Source organism: Melanostigma gelatinosum, assembly GCF_949748355.1.
Source record: "Melanostigma gelatinosum genome assembly, chromosome: 8".
Taxonomy (NCBI): domain Eukaryota; kingdom Metazoa; phylum Chordata; class Actinopteri; order Perciformes; family Zoarcidae; genus Melanostigma; species Melanostigma gelatinosum.
The window spans coordinates 23,694,546-23,714,012 of NC_136641.1; the positions used below are offsets into that span (position 1 = coordinate 23,694,546).

General features: G+C 43.1%; 1 protein-coding gene across 2 annotated transcripts; it reads right to left on the bottom strand.

Moving 5' to 3' along the window:
* Positions 1-9,745: 9,745 nt before the first annotated feature.
* LOC306780389 (transcription initiation factor TFIID subunit 4-like) lies at positions 9,746-19,318 on the bottom strand (the record flags this gene model as incomplete). 2 transcript variants are annotated; one of them, XM_079272747.1, is made up of 16 exons in its annotated part: positions 9,746-11,651; positions 11,773-11,892; positions 11,997-12,053; positions 12,275-12,400; positions 12,519-12,649; positions 12,760-12,929; positions 14,147-14,258; positions 15,103-15,202; positions 15,296-15,532; positions 15,712-15,801; positions 16,022-16,144; positions 16,317-16,457; positions 16,696-16,815; positions 17,043-17,197; positions 18,207-18,941; positions 19,051-19,318. In XM_079272747.1, 16 exons carry the CDS (start codon positions 19,316-19,318, stop codon positions 11,484-11,486), a joined length of 2,853 nt encoding a protein of 950 aa, XP_079128873.1. In that variant the 3' UTR covers positions 9,746-11,483. The 2 variants fall into 2 exon arrangements, with proteins under 2 accessions (XP_079128873.1, XP_079128872.1); XM_079272746.1 differs by lacking the exon at positions 19,051-19,318 and having other exon boundaries at positions 12,492-12,649; positions 18,207-19,012.
* Between the last annotated feature and the right edge of the window lie 149 nt (positions 19,319-19,467).

The following is a 19,467-nucleotide window of genomic DNA, read 5'->3' on the forward strand; positions in this document are numbered from 1 at the left end:
ATGAAAAGTTGTCTAACATTTAAATTCAACACACATGAAACAGGCTCACGAAAAAAATCAAGTTGTCTCTTCGTATCTGATAACACAGTCTTTGATAACCTCACATTCCGTAAAAGGTTTGTCATGTTTACCACGGCCACTCCGCAGCTTACTTTGATGATGTTTTCATGTGAAAGGGGCCGCTGCTGTGTGGCCAAGTTATCTTGGAGTTGCTTCACTTTTCTAGCACGGACGCTCTCTGATAGCTTGTTGTAGCATTAGCACGTTTGGTCTCGTAGTGTCTCTTTACATTATATTCCTTAAACAAGGCAACAGTCTCATGACAAATTAGGGAGACACAGTTGTTTCGGTTTTCGGTGAAAAAAATATTGCGATCTCCACCTCTCCTGGAAGCGGCGGCCCTCATTATCGACTTTCCTTTTTTTACTTGCCGTAGCCATGACAGTTCAAGGGTCAGAGCCAATTTCAAACAGCCAGACAGTTACAGAGTGGTGCTGCCACCATGAGGTAAAAATAGGAATTGCATGTTGAATTTGTATGATTTATTCATTCCGTTTTGACTGTGCTGGCGGGCCATAAATAATGCATTTTAAGACAGAAGGCGCGGGCCGTATAAAATCTGACCTCGGGCCGTGATTGGCCCGCAGGCCGGACTTTGGACATGCCTGATCTACAGCATACCTTCAGGGCTCTGAGGTCTCACATTTGTGTCATAGCCTGGAGTACTTTTGTAACAGTTGATACAGTTGAGTATCTTCAAAAAGTAACTAAAAAAGTAACTTTTTTTCCAAAGTAACTAAAAAAGTAACTTTCTTTCCAAAGTAACTAAAAAAGTAACTTTTTTTCCAAAGTAACTAAAAAAGTAACTTTTTTTCCAAAGTAACTAAAAAAGTAACTTTTTTTCCAAAGTAACTAAAAAAGTAACTTTTTTCCAAAGTAACTAAAAAAGTAACTTTTTTTCCAAAGTTTGGTACATTGTTATTTTATCATTTTATTTTAAATGACAGCAAATAGCAATGTAACCAAATGTAAGCATTCATGTGTGAACACATCTCAACAACTATTCTGCCTTTCTTTCACATCTTGAAAGTCAGATAACAAAGAACAAGCCATCTAAAAGCTAATTACATAGGAACCGATCAATATTCTCACCTCAAGACAATCTTAAATATGACTTAGTGGCGGCCCTCATAAACACACCATAAACACACACCAGCAGGGTGAGCGCTGAGTTTTGTTTGAGAGAGAGAGAGAGAGAGAGAGAGAGAGAGAGAGAGAGATCCTCCATTTGGACATCTGCTGTTTAAAGGCATTCTGTTTTCCTCAGGTGGCTAAGTGGATAGCAGGGCCGTCTAGCAGGGCCGTCTTTCAATCAGAGGGTCGGGGTTCAAACCCCGGCTCCGCTAGTTGCATGTTGGTGTGTCCTTGAGAAAGACACTTAACCCTAAAATTGCTCCCGTAGCTGTGCCTACGGTGTAGAAATGTGATATCTGTGAAAGTGTACTGGCACTCACCTGGCAGCGTTCCGTCATTGGTGTGTGTTTTACCGGTCTTGTGGGGACATTAATCTGTTTTCATTGTGGCGACTCGCCTTCTTTTTGAGGATAAAAATGCATGTCGTCACAACGTAAATCATTACATATTAGCCTTGGTTGAAGGTTGGGTTTAGGTTAGGATTAGGGTAAAGGTTAGAGTTAGACTGGTCGGGTTAGGGTTACGAAAGTATCCAGGAAATGAATGTAAGTCAATATAATTGATTGAAAATCATTAATTATACATGACATGAATAAAAAGTATTAAAAGTAGTTACGAAAACAAGACTTACGTTGTGAAATGGTTACATTATGGATGTCCCCAAAAAGTCATGACAATACAACTGTGTGTGTGTGTGTGTGTGTGTGTGTGTGTGTGTGTGTGTGTGTGTGTGTGTGTGTGTGTGTGTGTGTGTGTGTGTGTGTGTGTGTGTGTGTGTGTGTGTGTGTGTGTGTGTGAATAGGTGAATGACGGGCAAAGTGTAAAGCCTTTTGGATGAAAGTTCGATATGAATGCAGTCCATTCACGATTCATTTTTGACGTGCATTTTACATTTTTCTTTTAAATTTCCAGAGAAAAAGGTGAATTTCAGAGAGAACGAGTTTGGTAGTTTTCACATTACACAAAGCCATTTGATAGATTGATAACATAAAATATAAATGAGTGCAGCTTAAAGTCTTGTTATTCTCTTTTCTCCTGGATGACACAATGTATAATGCTTTAAATATTAACTATTTAATCAGACCTTCAGGGGATCTATGACCTTAACAAACGACTTGAAAGCTCTTTACTTCCTTTCTTTTCTTATTCTTTCAGATAATGGAGTGTGGAAATTCCACCTTCAGGGGACACTTGTGTTTAAAATCCCTCATCAGGTCACTTCTGCTTGCTACTTTAAGGCAATTAACCTGTACAGCTATACTTTTACAGCCACTTAACGTCTACCGTGGAAGGCTTAAACTTTATAAATGGCCATTATGGCCCACGGTTTCATTCTTGAACTTACTCTGCTTGATTGGTGGGAATGTCACAGCCAGTGCTCTCAACCAGGAGGTTGAACCAACAGTGAGACCTTGCAGGGAGGGAAAGCCATGACGTCCATTTACTTCTACAATAATGACACTCTCTCATCTTATCTTTTTAAAGTGAAACAGCATTAGACTTTAACCTTAAAGACCTTTCTCTTAAAGTGGCAATCTTGGAGATATTAATTGAAATAAATGTCTGTTAAGTCATTATCGCTGTAGGAGGCAACACAATGGGGATTGAGCCTATGAACATATCGCCATGTTTATATATTTGCAGTATTATAACAATTACGGTAAAAAATATGCTGTGTTACAGTTTTTCACCATTGCATACGAACAAAAAAATGTGAGCTCTGCACACAATTCTGAAAAACAGCATATTACTTGATGCAGCCCAATTAACTCGGAGAACAATTCCATTGTTTTCACTCAGAGAGAAATTCTAAATCAACCAGGACTTAAATCTTAAGGATTGCCACTTTAAAAGAAAGTGCTTTAACAAACTCCAAGCAGCCAAGTGGACCGGCTACCAGTAGACCGTGGCTGTAATTTATGGACACTTGGCATGCGCTGTGCGCCTGGCGATTTGTAGAATCCATAAAAAGAGATGTTGAGGTAATTATGTTTGTCATGATATATTGAAAGCGGGAATCGGAGAGAGAGCGAATCAGAATGGCTGACAGCTGTAGCATGCAGATGCTTTCAGACCTCTTGTCCGCGGCGATAAAATGAAAGCGGGTCATTTTAACAGGTAACAGCTGTTCATAGCTAATTTGTTCAATTATGCGCAGAGGATGCAGGCGGAGGTTGTTTCTCGGCCCCCCCGAGGGACCCTCCTCTCTTCTGTCCCTTCGCTTTCAAGATAGGCCGAGTAATGGAAATCCATATCCAAAGTATGAAGCATGGCGAAGACACAGGAAACACCAGCGGGAACACTTGGGTCTGTGACGATGCTCGGGTGTTTCTTGTGGCACATTCATTCCACAGAGGCCAACAGAGCTGTTTTTGAGTGATCATTGGGGTCTTGGTCATTATAACAGCGGTTTTACTAATAAATGACTGCGACCAGAGCGGAAAGCTCCACCGAACGACGTGTTCAAGAAACCACCGGATAACCATGCCTGCCTCGACAAAGACAGATGCATCATGGGATGCTGGTGATCACTCAGAATTGGAATGTTATTGTTAGCGATGAAAGGTTGTCTAGGCCCGGGATTGATTTTATGCCATGAAGTTTCCTCTACAACATGGGCTTGGCCTGACCTTTTGGAGAAATAATGTGATTTGGAATCCTGCCTCCTGCACGGCTGCCAAGTCACTGCGCAACTGTCAGTCCAGCAATTACAAGCCGGTAAAAGCACTCCAACCAGTCGATCACCTGTGGAAATAACCAGCTGCTTCCAACCAAGCGTGTGCGGAAAATAAACAGTTGTTTTTTGTCAAGAGAAAAAGAATTACTCAGTGCATCAATGCAGTTATCAAAGAGGTATTGAAACATGTTGCAGATAATTTAGAGCTTTAAAATATTATAGATACACAATTAACTAGATCTGACAATTATGTTTTTTGTTCATTTCACCTTTATGTCTTTCTCTGTTTTCCAAGATCACTTTGAAATTGCAGGAAAACTTAAAAATAAACTTTTTATCGACATTGAGTTCTCTCAGAGTCTGCTCCACACACACACAGACACACACACGCACACACACACACACACACACACACACACACACAGAGCTGGGGGAAAAGTAGCAAACTGTGCAAGTATTTAAAAGCTTAAATGTTTCTCATTATAATCCGAAACCAAACCTTTCGGATCTGACAGCTACAGAATGTCAAGACAGGCTTTTTTTGCTGCTGATTTATTAGCTTGGAAATCAAACAGCCATTTCTGATCCAGTGAGATAATGTATAATCTTGACATCCATCTTTTCATTTTCAACACATCAACGTCCAAATTAAATTTTAGATATTTTCAGACTTTCTTCTTTGCATCTGGCAGTTTTTTTTTGGATGCATACGCAGTAACATTTTGCTGTTGTAAGCAAGTGTTGGTCTTTCTTTTGTTGTCTTATGTATTCTGCCCAATGTAATATCGCATCAAGGGACAAAACTCATTTCGTAGTATTCATTCGTTCTGATTAGTTTTATTGTAATCATAAATCAAAAATGAATAGTATTTTATTTCTAAGTCTCAGTTACAGATGATGTGCAAGTTAATGTTACAGCACCTCCTGATCTCCTGATCCATACTCCTGATCTCTAAAAGTCCTTCCAGCTCACTGTGCTGAGTTTCAAAATGTCAAAGGTGCATCTTGGAGCATATTTTGCTATTGGGGTCACTGTTGGATGCTGCAACAGTGAACAAACAGTGAAAATGTACAGTATTAGAGCTTTGGAAGACTGCCATCTTGTTAACATATTTTGTACAGAGTTTACTTTCTAATCTTACCAGTTTCTATGCTGGATTGTTGTTTCTGTTGGCTTTTGTTTAAAAAAAATGATTTACAAGCCATAAAAACCTTCCTCTTCTACAGCTGGAGCACCGTCCACACCTTGGAGCCATCAAGGCTCAACCTGCAACATCTCCCCGAGAGCAGAGTTAAAAAATCCAGGGCGGCTGACAGATGTAAAGGCAAAACCGCATACGCCCCCTGAAATCCTCCGGCAGAGAAATATCAGAAGGAAAAAGCAAACACTGGCATTGAACCTGAACTGATTTATTGAACTCATGCCAAGTCATGCATGCTTTTTATCTGGACTGTTGGGGCCATTTATCCCTCTGCTCTGATTACCGTGGTAAATGTCGACAACCAACAGTTTAACCACATCTAATAGAGGATTTCGGCTTGGTGTATTATTTTGGATTATGTTGTGTTAAAACACTGCTGAGCGGAGAACAGCGAGGGAAGCGCCGAAAACCATTATCGCTTCCAAACTGTTGATGATGATGATGATGATGTGGTGGTCTGATGGCAAAAGCTTTGCTAATTCGTACAAATAATTTGCCTGTGTGGTTTCTATTTATTTCCCAGAACTGTAAAGTAAGCTCTGGGTTTTCGCATGAGATATTTTAACCATGGCAGCAGTGTGGCTCTGAGGATGGCAATGTCGGTCTGATATTAGATTCGTCTGTCCACAACTTTGGTAATGACGTTCATGGTCCCCAGAGGATGTTTCACTGTGACTTTTTCTCCCAGCAGGCTCACATTAGAGGTTTTCAGTAAAATGCCTCAACGTTGACAATCCAGACATTTCATGAATATTAGGTCAAAATTTTTATTTTTCCAATACTTTGATTATGCCTGCAAATTGATTAGCTTCAGCTTGACGGTGTTTGGTGCAAATGTTAACATGCTAAAGCACTGAACTAAGAAGGTAAACTGGTAAACATCATACATGCTAAGCATCAGCATGTTAGCATAGCACAGTGAGCATGTTAGCATGCTGAAGTTAGCATTTAGCTCAAAGCACTGTGGCTGAGTGCAGCTTTAAAGAGGTGCTAGCACGGCTGTAGACTCTTATGGTGCGTTCACACCAAACGCATCGCGAATTATTCGCGCGGGTAGATTACATACAAAGTCTATGCACAGATGCGATGAGACTGGCGCGGCGCGAATTTGCGATGGCGCGATTGACGCGAATTTGCGGCGCGATTGACGCAAATTCGTCCCAAATGGTACACAGAAATCACTGTTTAACTGATTCCTTCGTATTCAAGCCAACTTCCATGACATTAATAATAATCAATGAGTTTCACTTTCAGCTGTCCTTCCAAAAAATGTTTGAAACTCATTCATAAATATTTAAACCGCAAGACTATGCAAGTGTTATCTGGGCTCAATGAAGTCTCGTTTGCAACGTTTTGACTGGAGTAAACTGCAGTTCTGCATTCTAGAATACATCAAAATGTGTGAAATGTATTCACTCATCTTCACAGCTGTCACTCAATGACATTATCCTGTGAGCAGCCAGCAGCATCTCATTCTGCAAAATCAAACAAGACAGTGGAATTGAGTTTGGTGTCCCAGAGTAACATAAGTAAATATAGCCTGACAACTCATATTGGAGAAGACTTAGATGCCTATGCCTGGATATCAAGACAACGAAGACAACGGTTTGGGCAAGTATACATGCATGAGATACCTTGTCTGCAGAGGGAGCAGAACAAACAACCTTCTAAGCCTCAAATCCACCAAATCTGGAGGAATACGAGGAAGTGCGTTGGTGTGATCCTTAACGGAGCAGTCCATCTGTGTGTGCGGGGGTTTTGTGTACGAGATCCTCTGAAAATATATCATAAAGCAAATGCAAATCATATAGTAGCTGGTCTCCTCACAAGTAGTAGAAGTAAGAACTGTTTTAACGGATAGGACTCTAGTGTTTTCCAACTTCTAGCATATGGTGATAAAAGACATATACGCCGCATGCGCTCAGGTCATCCAAGCGATGGTGACAGGTGACACATGTTGAGTCAGACATGAATGTGTTTGGCTCTCAGGTGGTGCGACAGTGCCCTCCTGTGGAGCCGCTCTGCACCGCTCCTCTGGTACGAACACATCTGAGCTGCTTCCTGCACTGACCAGAGACCTGCCACGTGTAAAGAGGAATCACAGACAATTCCTTTCGGCTGTCAACAGTCCCAACAAAAATGAGATTTTGACTTCTGCTTGAAAAGCCACGAACAAGAACAACAACAACGTGGACAGCTGTGCAGTGGAGGGGAAAAGCACTCGGACATTTTACTGAAGTTAAATATGAGATAGCTGACAATGTTTGTACTCTGAACTGCAGAGGAGTAGACGTGTAAAGTGGCACAACATGGAAATACTCAAGCAAAGTATAAGTACCTTAAAATTGCTCATAGTTACATTGCTTGAATGAATATATTTAGTTACCTTCCACCATCGCAGCTGTGTTGAACGAAAAGAGCAGGGATGGAAAGAATATTTGACTCAAGTACAAGTACTTTTAAGGCATTTTACACCAGTACAAATTAAATATGTTCGATTAAAATGACTTGTGTAAAAATGACACATTTATGCTGCAAAATAAGTACAATATATATATATATATAAATATATTTACAGACAGCACTTTACAGCTTGTGCACACAACTGATTATTAGTTTTGTAGACTGCCTTCCTCACTAGAAGCCACCAGAAAAGAGTCATCTCAAGTATTGTACATAGCTACAGCTATGTACAATACTTGAGATGAAATAAAATACTCGTAAACCATATTTAAAAAATGTATTTTGTTCCATCCGGCCCTGGAAAAGCCTGTCCACACTGTATTGAATGAGGAGCTTATGCACGCTGCACTGTATCTCTGCATCAACACTGTTGCCAAGGAGCTCAAAAGGCCTTTAAGCTGTGCAGTAGATCACTTTAAAATATCCCATATCCATAAAATGTCACGCCGGCAAGTGAATAATGTAAGATGAACAGCTTCATTCATTCAATCCCCAAACCCATAAATATTATTTTTTTTATTGCCTCAAATAGGCGAAGCCATTTGTGTGAACATAAGACAAAGGACACGATGATTTAAGAGCGACAGCTTGTCTCTGTTTCAGTAAGGATCAGATATACTCTCAAGGCAAGGCAAGGCAGGTTTATTTGTATAGCACATTTCAACAACAAGGTAATTCAAAGTGCTTCACATAAAACCATTAAAAGCATCAAAACACAAGGCAAAAGAAAAGGAGATTTAAAAACAATTAAAGAAACAGTGTAAGAAATAAAATGCAGTAGTAAAATGCAGAAATTGATTAATATATGAATTGAACGTGGTTCAATTAAAGGCAGCAGCAAACAGAAAAGTCTTCAATCTTGATTTAAATGAGCTGAGGGTCTCAGCAGACCTGCAGCTTTCTGGGACTTTGTTCCAGATATGTGGAGCAGAAAAACTGAACGCTGCTTCTCCATGTTTAGTTCTGACTCTGGGAACAGAAAGTAGACCGGTCCCAGACGACCTGAGGGGTCGGGATGGTTCATAAGGTAGCAGCAGATCAGAGATGTATTTTGGTCCTAAACCATTCAGTGCTTTGTAAACCAACAGCAGGATTTTAAAGTCAATTCTTTGTTGGACAGGAAGCCAGTGCAAAGACCTCAGAACTGGAGTGATGTGATCCACCCTCCTGGTCTTAGTGAGGACTCGAGCTGCAGCGTTCTGAATCAGCTGCAGCTTTCTGACAGACTTTTTACAGAGACCTGTAAACACACCGTTACAGTAGTCCAGTCTGCTGAAGATAAATGCGTGGACAAGTTTTTCCAAATCCTGTTGAGACATAAGTCCTCTAATCCTTGATATGTTCTTCAGGTGATAGGAGGCTGATTTTGTAATTGTCTTGATATGGCTGTTCAGGTTGAGGTCTGAATCCATAACTACACCTAGATTTCTGGCTTGCTTTGTGGGTTTTAACATCAGTGACTGAAGCTGAGCGGTGATTTTCAATTGTTCGTCCTTGGTACCAAAAACAATTACTTCTGTTTTATCTTTGCTTAATTGAATAAAATTCTGGCACATCCAGTTGTTGGTTTGTTCAATGCAGTTACCCAGCCCTTGTATGGGATTATAGTCCCCTGGTGACATAGTTATGTAGATTTGTGTGTCGTCTGCATAATTATGATAACACACTTTGTTGTTTTCCATAATCTGAGCTAGTGGAAGCATGTAGATGATGAAAATGGGAATATTGTCAAATCTGTTAAACTGTTTAAAGGACGGGTACAATTGTCGAAACATGAAATGATGAAATAGTTCAGAATTGAAAAGCAGCAGATTGGGACCAGTGAGTAAAAGCATTTAAATGAAACCACAGCACTCAAAGAAGAGTTGAACAGAAAACTACACCTTCAGCACATTTTTGCCGCTTGCTTCTCTTGGAGCTCTTTGCACATCTTGAAAGTGTAATATTAATAATGAATAATAATATTGTTCATTTCTGTGCAACAAGTTGCCAGCGTCTCTCTGACTGAGCTCACTTCTAAGCATCGACAAACAATCGTGTGCAGTAAAAGTATTTTCTTTAAAAATACAAGATGAATGTAATATCCTCACTTATTGTGATTTATGACTGAGCTGGTTTTACTACTTTCATACTGTTTCCCATTATAACTGTAGATAAAACTATTTAGCATTAAATCCGGATTGATCATAATCATCTCTACTCAGGGCCTTCTAAACACTTTCTAATTTAAATTGATGCTTCTTGGACAGTTTGTTCTCACAAAAACTGCTGACACGTCAAAGAGAATACAGGACAATGCTCGATTATCCAGTGTGATCCTGAAAGACTGAACCTGCCACAATAATACAAATAAATACAGAAATAGAAAGTCAAGATATGTTGTTTTTAGTTTTATTAGAGATCATTCTCTTTCAATCCATTATAAAATAGCAATTAAAAACTTTTTTTTTTAATTCAGATATTTACATATAAACTATAAGCTGTGCAAAATGTACAAGAAAGTCATCAATCATAAATCTGTCTTCTTTGTCACGTCTACTGTCCGGAAAATAAGACAAATTCGCCCGATTTTAAGTCTTCAACTGATGAACCTACAAATAGCTAACTTAAATATATACAGTGATAAAATGTGCTGTTAAACATTCTCTCATAAAATGACAATGGTATAAAGACCAATATTAGTATGCGCTGAAAATATAAAAATATATAAAGTGTGTATGTTCATCGGATCGACTCGTTTTAGAAAAGTGATCTGTCACAGTGCAGTCCTCCTCCTGCAAGTCATGCCCACGTTTACCCAACATGGTCATCCTCCATTGTTCATAAATATAAAAATCTGTGTAACCAATAATATCATTTCTCCAACCGCAATTATTTAAAATTCACATTGTAGCCCAAGAGCTACACCGCCTGGATACTTTACATCACCAACAACCACAGCTACACTATTCTAGTTCCAATGTGTTTGATCCAGTCAGCCACCCAGATACTTCTTTATGAGATCCATCACAGTGAACACTTCACTCCAAGCTTCCTCGAACAGGACACAAGTCTGCAGCTCTTTGTGTGAAAGGGAGCGAAACTACGCCAAAGCTTCAGTACTCAGATCCACATTACCGTCCTCAGAATGTAAATCTATCACTATTCTTGGATCTTCTAAACGATCTTCTAAATGCTAAAGAGTGGCGAGAGTTCACAAACGCGTCATGCGCAACACGTGACATACAAACCGTCGCTCTCCGTTTCCAGTCGAGCCGAGACGAACGGAGGAAGAGCGCAACAAAACACCCAAGCACACGTCCTACAAGTCTGGAGAGAACTGCCGGAGAGATGAAGCAAACGGAAGCCGATCAACACATTCTAATCCATATGGCTTAATTTGTTAAGAAGGCAACTCAGCAGGTGACAAGGCTAGGCAAGATTAGTCTCTGTAAAACAATCCACGGGCATTAGAACTCGAACAAAATATCGTAGAAATGGGATGAATTCAAATCTCTGTTAGGAACTGAAATAAACAGAGTGCTCACGTTACTGCGGTTTCGTAAAATCTGATTTTCTGCTACATCACGGGTGTCGGTGCACGCGACACTGACGAGGTCTTTGGGTCTGAAAGTGCTCCGTTCAGTTAAAGACGTGTTTCTTGTGTGCAGCATGAGGCAGTGCATGACTGAAGAGTCTGTAAAGAGCAAAACGTGCTGAGAGGCGCTCTGAAATCAGGGCCGAGTTCAATTATTTGCTCCTCTGATAAAACACAAGACCTGTGCTTACAGAGGCTTTCAAAAGAAGATGTTCTCCTCAGTGCTGCAGATAATTCTCTTCCCACAGATAGACGTCTCCTCATCCAGCAGCGGGTGATCAAAGAAAATAAAAGCACCGGCAGAAAAGGGTCTGAGCCGACGCCGCTTCCTTAATGCCACCGAGCCAGACGAGTTATTTCAATGCGGGTGCTATTTGAGGAAGCCGTCATAGAGCAGATGAGAGTGACTGGTCCCCCTTTCACTCTCCAGGCAGAAGAGCAGGTCCCTGAGGTTGACTCTGGTGATGCGCTGTCGCATAAACTGTCTGGAGCCTGCTCCGCCGGAGCCGCCGGGCTGAGAGGGGCCCGACCCCGAGCCCTGGGGGCGTAATGCGGAGCAAACACATTTAATCTTTTATTGACCTTTTTTCTTTGCAGATCTCAAATAATTCAAAAACAAGCACAACCCTTTTTATGCCAAATGGTTCCATGTCCCTCACCTCTGCACTGGCGCCCCTAACAGGAGAGTCCATCTGACGCTTTCTTCTGGGGCCGATAGCTGCCAGCGCCGTTAGGTTGGCTTCTCTCTGTCTGATCTGAGCCAGCTCCTGCTGCTGCATCTGGAATACGAGCAGCAACACACACACACACACACACACAGGTAAGTCCAGCAGACGGACTCATCATGCTTCACAAATCACACAGTCACATGTCGTATACTTGCCTCTTTGGCCTTCTGCTTAAGTCTGAGCTGCTCGGGGTCTTCTTGCCGTGACCGAGACTGCGGTAAGGTGAAGGACATTTTAATATTTGAACATGGATATGTTCAATTCATTCAATCCGTTGTTTTATTCATTGACTTGCTCATAGTTAGCAGCAGAGGGATACACACTAATCACACTCAGCCAAAGTCACCCTCGCTCCTCTCGTCGATGCAGTCATGAGACTGTTCAGGCTTCTTCCCGTCAGTGATCCTTTTACACACTGTTCATATATTGTTACCTTGGCAGCCTTCAGGAGGATCTCTCTCTCCTGCTCCTCCTTCCTCTGCTTCTCCATCTGATCCAGCTGCTCGAAGAACTTCAGCTGGGATCGCACATCGCTGACCTGCTCGGACCGCTCATCCTCCTGAAGGATGCAGGAAGCAAGACGTTGCAAGTAAGGCAGTGAAAGGAACACTCGGTAAATGTAAATGTGAGTATGCGGCTACGAGTCTCACCGGCTCCAGGGTTAGATCAATAATCACCTTGAAGGTTGTGTTTTTCTGCTGCGCCACTAGAGACACTTTTTCCATCAGGCTTTGTAGCCGCTGCTGCGTAGCGTGGGAGATGAAGTTGATCACATCGGTGCCCAGCTCGCCGACACCGAACTTCTTACCTTTCACAAGAGAAGAGGCGTCGATTAAGATTTAGAGTCGGCCTTTAGATGCGAGAAACGAGCCGCGCGTTGTTGCTTTTCTTTTTTAATCTTAAATTCATAAGTCTCACCGATCTCCAGAGCTCTCCGAGTGAGTAAAGAGGCGGAGACGAAGCTCTCGTCCTTACAGGATCGAGTCACCGTGCCGACAAGCTCAGAGTTGGTTGCTAAGATACGGGCACTCTCCTCCGACAAGTTGACTCCCGCCATGGAGGCCACGTCATTGATATCATCATCATCCCTGAACGAGATCAAAAAGGGGGCGAGTCAGACATGAACGGTGACACAATTTACATTTATACTAAACCATTTCACAAAACAAACAAAGATCTAGAACAACATAGATACTGAGAGGATTCATCAGGCAGCCTATTGACCGGATCTGACTGAACAGCTGCACATGTGAAACCATCAGGTATATATATGATATTATATGACATATATGATATTTGATGCTCAGAAATTCACAGCATAAACCAGTCTATTAGCTACACCTGTAGTTACTCAATCCGATAGAATAGCCCTGTAATAACTCATATCTATATCTGTAGGCACCCTCAGTGACAGCTGTCTGCAAGACAAACTTACCCCGAGGTGACATTTAAGATTTACTCTCTTTGTAAATGCAGATAAATCTTCGCTTTTTGTCGACTGTGACAGAAAAGGTGTAACTGCCATGATATATTGCTCATAAAACGTTATGCTTATGAGGTAATTAATTACGATAATGACTGCATTAATTAGCAAATGTGTGTGCGTGGTAATCAATTCATCATTAAATAACACAGAGGAGGTGTAATATGAACAGAAACCAGGACGGGAGGAGTACACGAGAGGACATCTCACAAAGAGAGACGATTCAAATCCACCATTCTTAAACACACAATCATTTATTTCAAACATTCTGGACACACATGTACAGTATGGCGACTGTGGCTCAGTGGAGAGCAGGGCCGTCCTTCGATCAGAGGATCGGCGGTTCGATCCCCGGCTCGTCGATGTGTCCTTGAGCAAGACACTGAACCCCCAAAGATTGCTCCCGTAGCTGAGCCTACGGTGCATAATGTGATATGACTGTATGGCTGCTCAATGACTGTAATGTGTGGTTCCACACTGGTGAGGTGATGTCACACTGAACAGCACCTGTAAAAGCGGTATTTGCAGTCTTAATGTTAGATTTACTCTTTTTCGTCTTTCATAAACTCCTTTCTCCTAGTTTCTAATTGAATTGACTCAATTTTGCGCGGTGCAACAAACAAACCTGTTTGTTTGATTTCCGTAGCTTTTTCCCTTATGAATAATAAACAATGCCCGACGAATGCAAATGTGTTTTTCCCCATCCTGAAACTTTAAGGAGCGAGGTGCTTTTGAGAATGTCAAATATTGAAACTAAGGAGCTCTAATACTCCTGCAAAGCTGACTATTTGGAGACGATATTTATCTGAATGTGTCACAAACCTGAAGGTTCCTCCTCCCGCCTCCTTCAGCTTGTTCTTCTGAGCAGCAGTGAGAGGAGCCTGACCGACCACTTGCACTCCTTTAGCTCCTGGAGCCAACGCCTGCTTCATCGCTGGATTTAGTAGAGACACACAGAAACAGAAGCAGTTATTGTCGATCATTGCTGAAAAACAATGACTTGTAATTACATTACAAAGCATGCACTGTCACGGAATCTAAATCAGACTCTTTTTAGAATCAAATTTGTTATTGTGCGGTTTAGTATTCTGCAATTACAGACAGTCTCCACAAGGTGGCAGCCCTTCCATACTATGAAGATCAAATACAGGCAGACTAGAGCAGGGGTCTTCAACGTTTTTCAGGCCAAGGACCCCCAAACTGATAGAGAGATGGAGCAGGGACCCCCGACTATATATATTGTATACAATTGTGTTTTATATTAAATGGGCCTAGTGCCATGAATAAACATACCTCTTTATTGTGCATTCAGCACGCAGCTATTCAAATAATACACAGGTTCATATATTCATGTTTTCATTTTAAACAGGTACAGTGAGGAGGGTGGTCATGCCACTGGCATTCATAAACTTACCTTGTCAACTGATACCAATGCCAATATCAACATTGTCTGTCAATTGCATGATAATCATGCATACAAGTTATTCAAATTGATGTTTTCATTTTAAACGTGGAAACGAAAAATGAGTGCCGGCCTATTAGTACCACTGCCGTGCATAAAGATACCGGTTATCTTTCATACAACACTGAACTATTAAAATGATGGACACATTCATGATTAGAGATTGTTTTTTTTTTTTAATTATTATTATTTTCTAATCAATCAAAACTTTCACGGACCCCCTGTTGAAGACCTCTGCTCTAGAGGGAACCAACTGCACATTCAGTTCACCTGATAGTATAAATAAAAGACGTGCAGGTGACTTTTGAACACACACCTGTCGGCAGCGGATGTCCCACAATGATGCGGCTATGGGATTGTCCTCTGAGAGTTACCATGGGAGACTGAGCCAGCGTCACCTGTTGCTGGGGCACTATCTGTGCACATTCAGAGACAAAAGAATGAGAAACAGAACAACAGCAGAGACAAGAATAGAAGCAAAAAAAAAGATCCAGTCGGTGCTGAATTACCAGTCCGGGTTTACTGCGAGGTGTCTGAGTGAGGCTGATAACTGTGGTTTTGGTCGCGGCAGTGCTGGTGGCCGTAGCGGCGGCGGCGGCCGTGGAGCGAGGAGGTCGCAGCACCACAGCGGTGAGGGCCGTGGAGGCTGCTGCTGCAGCAGCCGGAGGTCTGGGCTGAGGCAGCAGGCTCTGCTGGATGAAGGCCTCTGGGTCTGGTGTCATCTGACGCAGTGCTGGGAGACTCCTCTGCAGGCAGACAGAGGACAAGTTGATGAAGTCGTTTCCACACAGGATCGATTTGTTGTCATGGCCTATCTCTCTAGGGGGAAAGGGGGAATATGGGCCTATGTCTGTTTCAATATATATGCCCCTCAATAAAAAAAAACAGGTGTCGATGCCAATATATCTGCATATACTGATCTCACCTTCAGGAAAGGCACAAGGTACGGCTGTGGTGAGGAGTTGAGCTCCCGGTATAACTCACTGGTAAAATCTTCTGGCTCTATCTTCGCTTCCTGTTGTGCAATGAACACAGAGGATGGATCAGAACCCCCCACTCAAAAAATGTTAAGTTAAGAAAACACCCTGAAGGGATGACAGAAAAGGTATGAAGATGAGGACAAAGAGATCACGTTTTAAGATGTTGAGAGAGAGATGATGATGATGATGATGATGATGATGATGATGATGATGATGATATAAAACAGACAGAAACAGGAATAGAGAGAAATGTACCAGCAGATTCTTGACCAGCTCCTTGACGTTGGCCGTAGTCTCAGAGGACTGTTTTCCACTGGATGCCAGCTTGATCAACGTGGACAGAAAGTTCCGACACTTTTTTACATTCTCCAGTGTCTCCTGCAAGCACATACACACAAGTGTCATTTTCCCTGAAACGCACACGTCAGAAAAACAGCAGAAACGTGAGGCGCAACACTAAAAACAACCGTAACATGAATAATCGTCTGTGCATTCGGTGTTGAAAGATTACAAAAGGCAAAAGCATTCAAGGTTAGTACTTCTCTCTTACAGCTGAGATAGCTGTTGGAGTGACAGGGGTCCCAGCTACCCGCTGTGTAACTGCTGTGGCTGCAGAACCGGGCTGCACTGGAGTGGGCGTTCCCAGCAGCTGTCCCGGGGTAGTGGCCGTCCCTCCCAGCATGATGGTGTTCTGTATGAGTCAGGGAATATGCAGTCATGAGATGAGAGTCAGGAGAGTGACACGGTCAGAATAACACTTTTGACACGTCTGGTCCCGGGACCACAGTACATTCAACTTCCCCCAAGCCTTGTTCTTCCAGGAAAGAGTTCTGCTAGATATTTAAATGTTTGCAAAGCCGATAATGAAGACCCGTTAATGAGGTTCAGCAACAATGTATAGTGGAAAATCCCATGGCAATTTGAGTTACCTGCAGTACAGGAGGCCTCTGCAATGTGGTGGTGGCCGTCACGGTGGTCTGGACTGCGGACCCTTGCTTAATAATGGTGGTGGGGGTAAGCGGACGAGCCAACAGTGACGCGCCTGGAGCCTGCAGAACAGCAGCGGACATAAGAGAGGAGGTGTTACACATATGACACTAAAGGAATAATTAATGATGTGCTACTGCTTCATATATTTTAAGCTACATACTTAAAGTCCTTTTGGGCACAATGGGCCTAACGTTACTGATGACGCTGAAACCTGATATATCAGATCCATCCCTATCCGACATGAATGAGTCACATTTCGTGTGCGTGAGTCCGGCGGTCCTGGTACCTGAAGAGAAGTGATCTGGACAGGTGGAGTGCTGGTGGGGGCTGGAGGCCGTGGTGTCATAGCGCTTTGGGACTGCGACTGAGCCTGCATCTGAGCCAAGGTCTGCTGGTGAATCACCAGCAGCTGCCCACTCTCACTGCGGACCAAGACCATGCCTGCAACAGCCAAATGACGTCAGAAGATCAGGGCTTTTCTGTCCTGGTCAGACTCACTAATGTGTGTGTGTGTGTGCTTGCGTGTGCGTGTGTGAGGGGGATGAATTACTCATCTGTAGGCTATTGATGTACGGACATTGCCTCAGCTGGGAGGTCCTCAGTGACCGGTCGCACAAAAATGAGCCGCAAACACGGTGCCATAAATAAAAAAAAACCTTCCAAGCAGCAACACACAGCGTGTAATTAGATGTTGTGAGCCTCCACAACACAGCACAACAACAAAGTAAAAGTTGTTTTTTTTACCGCTGATACTTTATTGTAGGCTAGTGTATTACTATGCACAGCCTGGTGTTTTTGCTTGCCCGTGTTACATCAAACCGCCTGTGTTATAAGTACTAGGGCTACAGAACGCAGTAATACACCGGCCTTACGGAGACATCGGACGGGAACATTTTAGCAGCAGAACCCTGAACTTTTTGTGCTGAGCTTTAGATACAGGTTATTGAATGGTGTGACCACAATGTTGTTGTTTACCTATACCCTGACTTGTTGAAACTTATTGAGGTATTTGCTCTAAATACAGGACTCCAAAGCAGAGCTAATTTCCATGTATGGATGAGCTAAATTCCTGCTTCCTTACACCAAAGAAAACCCGATTAATGTACTGCTGAGTAAATCTACCTGTGCATAACCAGACACAAGACTAACAACTAGCTTTGCAAACAGTTTTAAACACACACACCCTGGACATATACTTGGAGATACACTGTAACTAGCTGTTGATAAGATAATAGCTTGTTGTTGTCTGTAACAAGACAAGAAATAAGGATCAATAGTTTGATATACAACATGAACAGGATGACTGCCCTCAAGGCTTTTTATCTGGAACCTTGTTCACCTCTAATCGCTTGTTTGTTTGCTTTAAAAAGACAAAGTGCCAAAAAACATTCCCTTGTCTATTCACTCAACAGCAGGTGAGAAACGTCAAGAAATAAAACAAAGTTGTTACCTGGAGGGAGCTGGATGTTTTGGATGTTCGGGGCGCTCTGTTGAGGCACAGCGAGCCGAGGGGCCAACACCTGTGGAGCAATAGCTCGTATTCCAGCGGGAGGAGTGGCGGCGATGGGTGACGGTACCGAAGTCCTCAAGTTCTGCAACACGGTCGGGCTCCTCATGATCGCCGTCGTCGCGACGTGCGCGCCAGTCTGCATTACGGTTTTTGTGGAGTCGAAGTTGTTCACGAGCGAGCCGGACGCGCCGGTAACTCCGACGACTGCCGGCGGCGATGTCAGCACCGTGGTGGGGTTGTCTCCGCTGTTGTGTGAGGCGTTAGTGGGAGTTTGCATAGGTGGCCTCACGAGCGTGACAGTGGGAACAGTTTTCACAGACGAAATCACAGCATTCGGTGAAGTTTGAATAATAGTACTTGGCGTTGCGGATAAAACCGTCGCGCTACCTTTGCTCACAGAAACAGGTCCGTTGTTGACAAGCGTGACAACGGGCTGCGAGGAGTAGTTGTTGTTGTTGTGGCCGCCTCCTCCGCTGATGTGACAGTTCATCACCACGGCACCTCCATTCAAAGTTTGAACACCAGCCGCTCCGGGTTTGACGACTCCGCTGGCTGACCCCGGCTTGGACGGACTCTGAGCGGCTGTCACGCTCGACGTGGTCCCGGCTGCTCCGTGCTCCATGCTCGAACCGCGGAACCCCGTACTGTTAATGACACCTCCGTGCACTCCTGCCCCTACAGCGGCGGAAACATATGAAAACAAGGGGGGGGGGGGGGGGGGGGGTTTGTCGAACGTGACCAAAATTAGCCAGTGTTAGCTAACCAGAGAGGGCAGCTATCTTACCTGCTTTTGCAAGCTCTTGTTGTGAAAGTCCCATTTTGCTGCCCTGAACATTGGAATTGCTACCTACAGCTGAGTTGCCGACGTGATTTGCTGCAACCTGGAGCTTGGTGGTTGCGCTGACGTGCCGCGCTCCAGTTAGTTCGGATTCCAGAGATCCGACGAGATCACAAACTACTTTTTCGTCCACCTCTGTGTTGAAGAAAACATCATCCAACAAATCGGAGCCCGCCGCCATCTTTGCCCAGCTGCGCTCGCCCGTGAGACGCATGCGCCGATTGGATGCACCGTCGGTGACGCGGCCTCTCCGGGCGCTGTGATTGGTTCCTTCGAGGACAATAAAACTCGGAACAAATGGTCGCGAGCTGCAGTGCGATGTGCCAGTATCTGAGAGCATTTGTGACGTACAACACGTCTTTA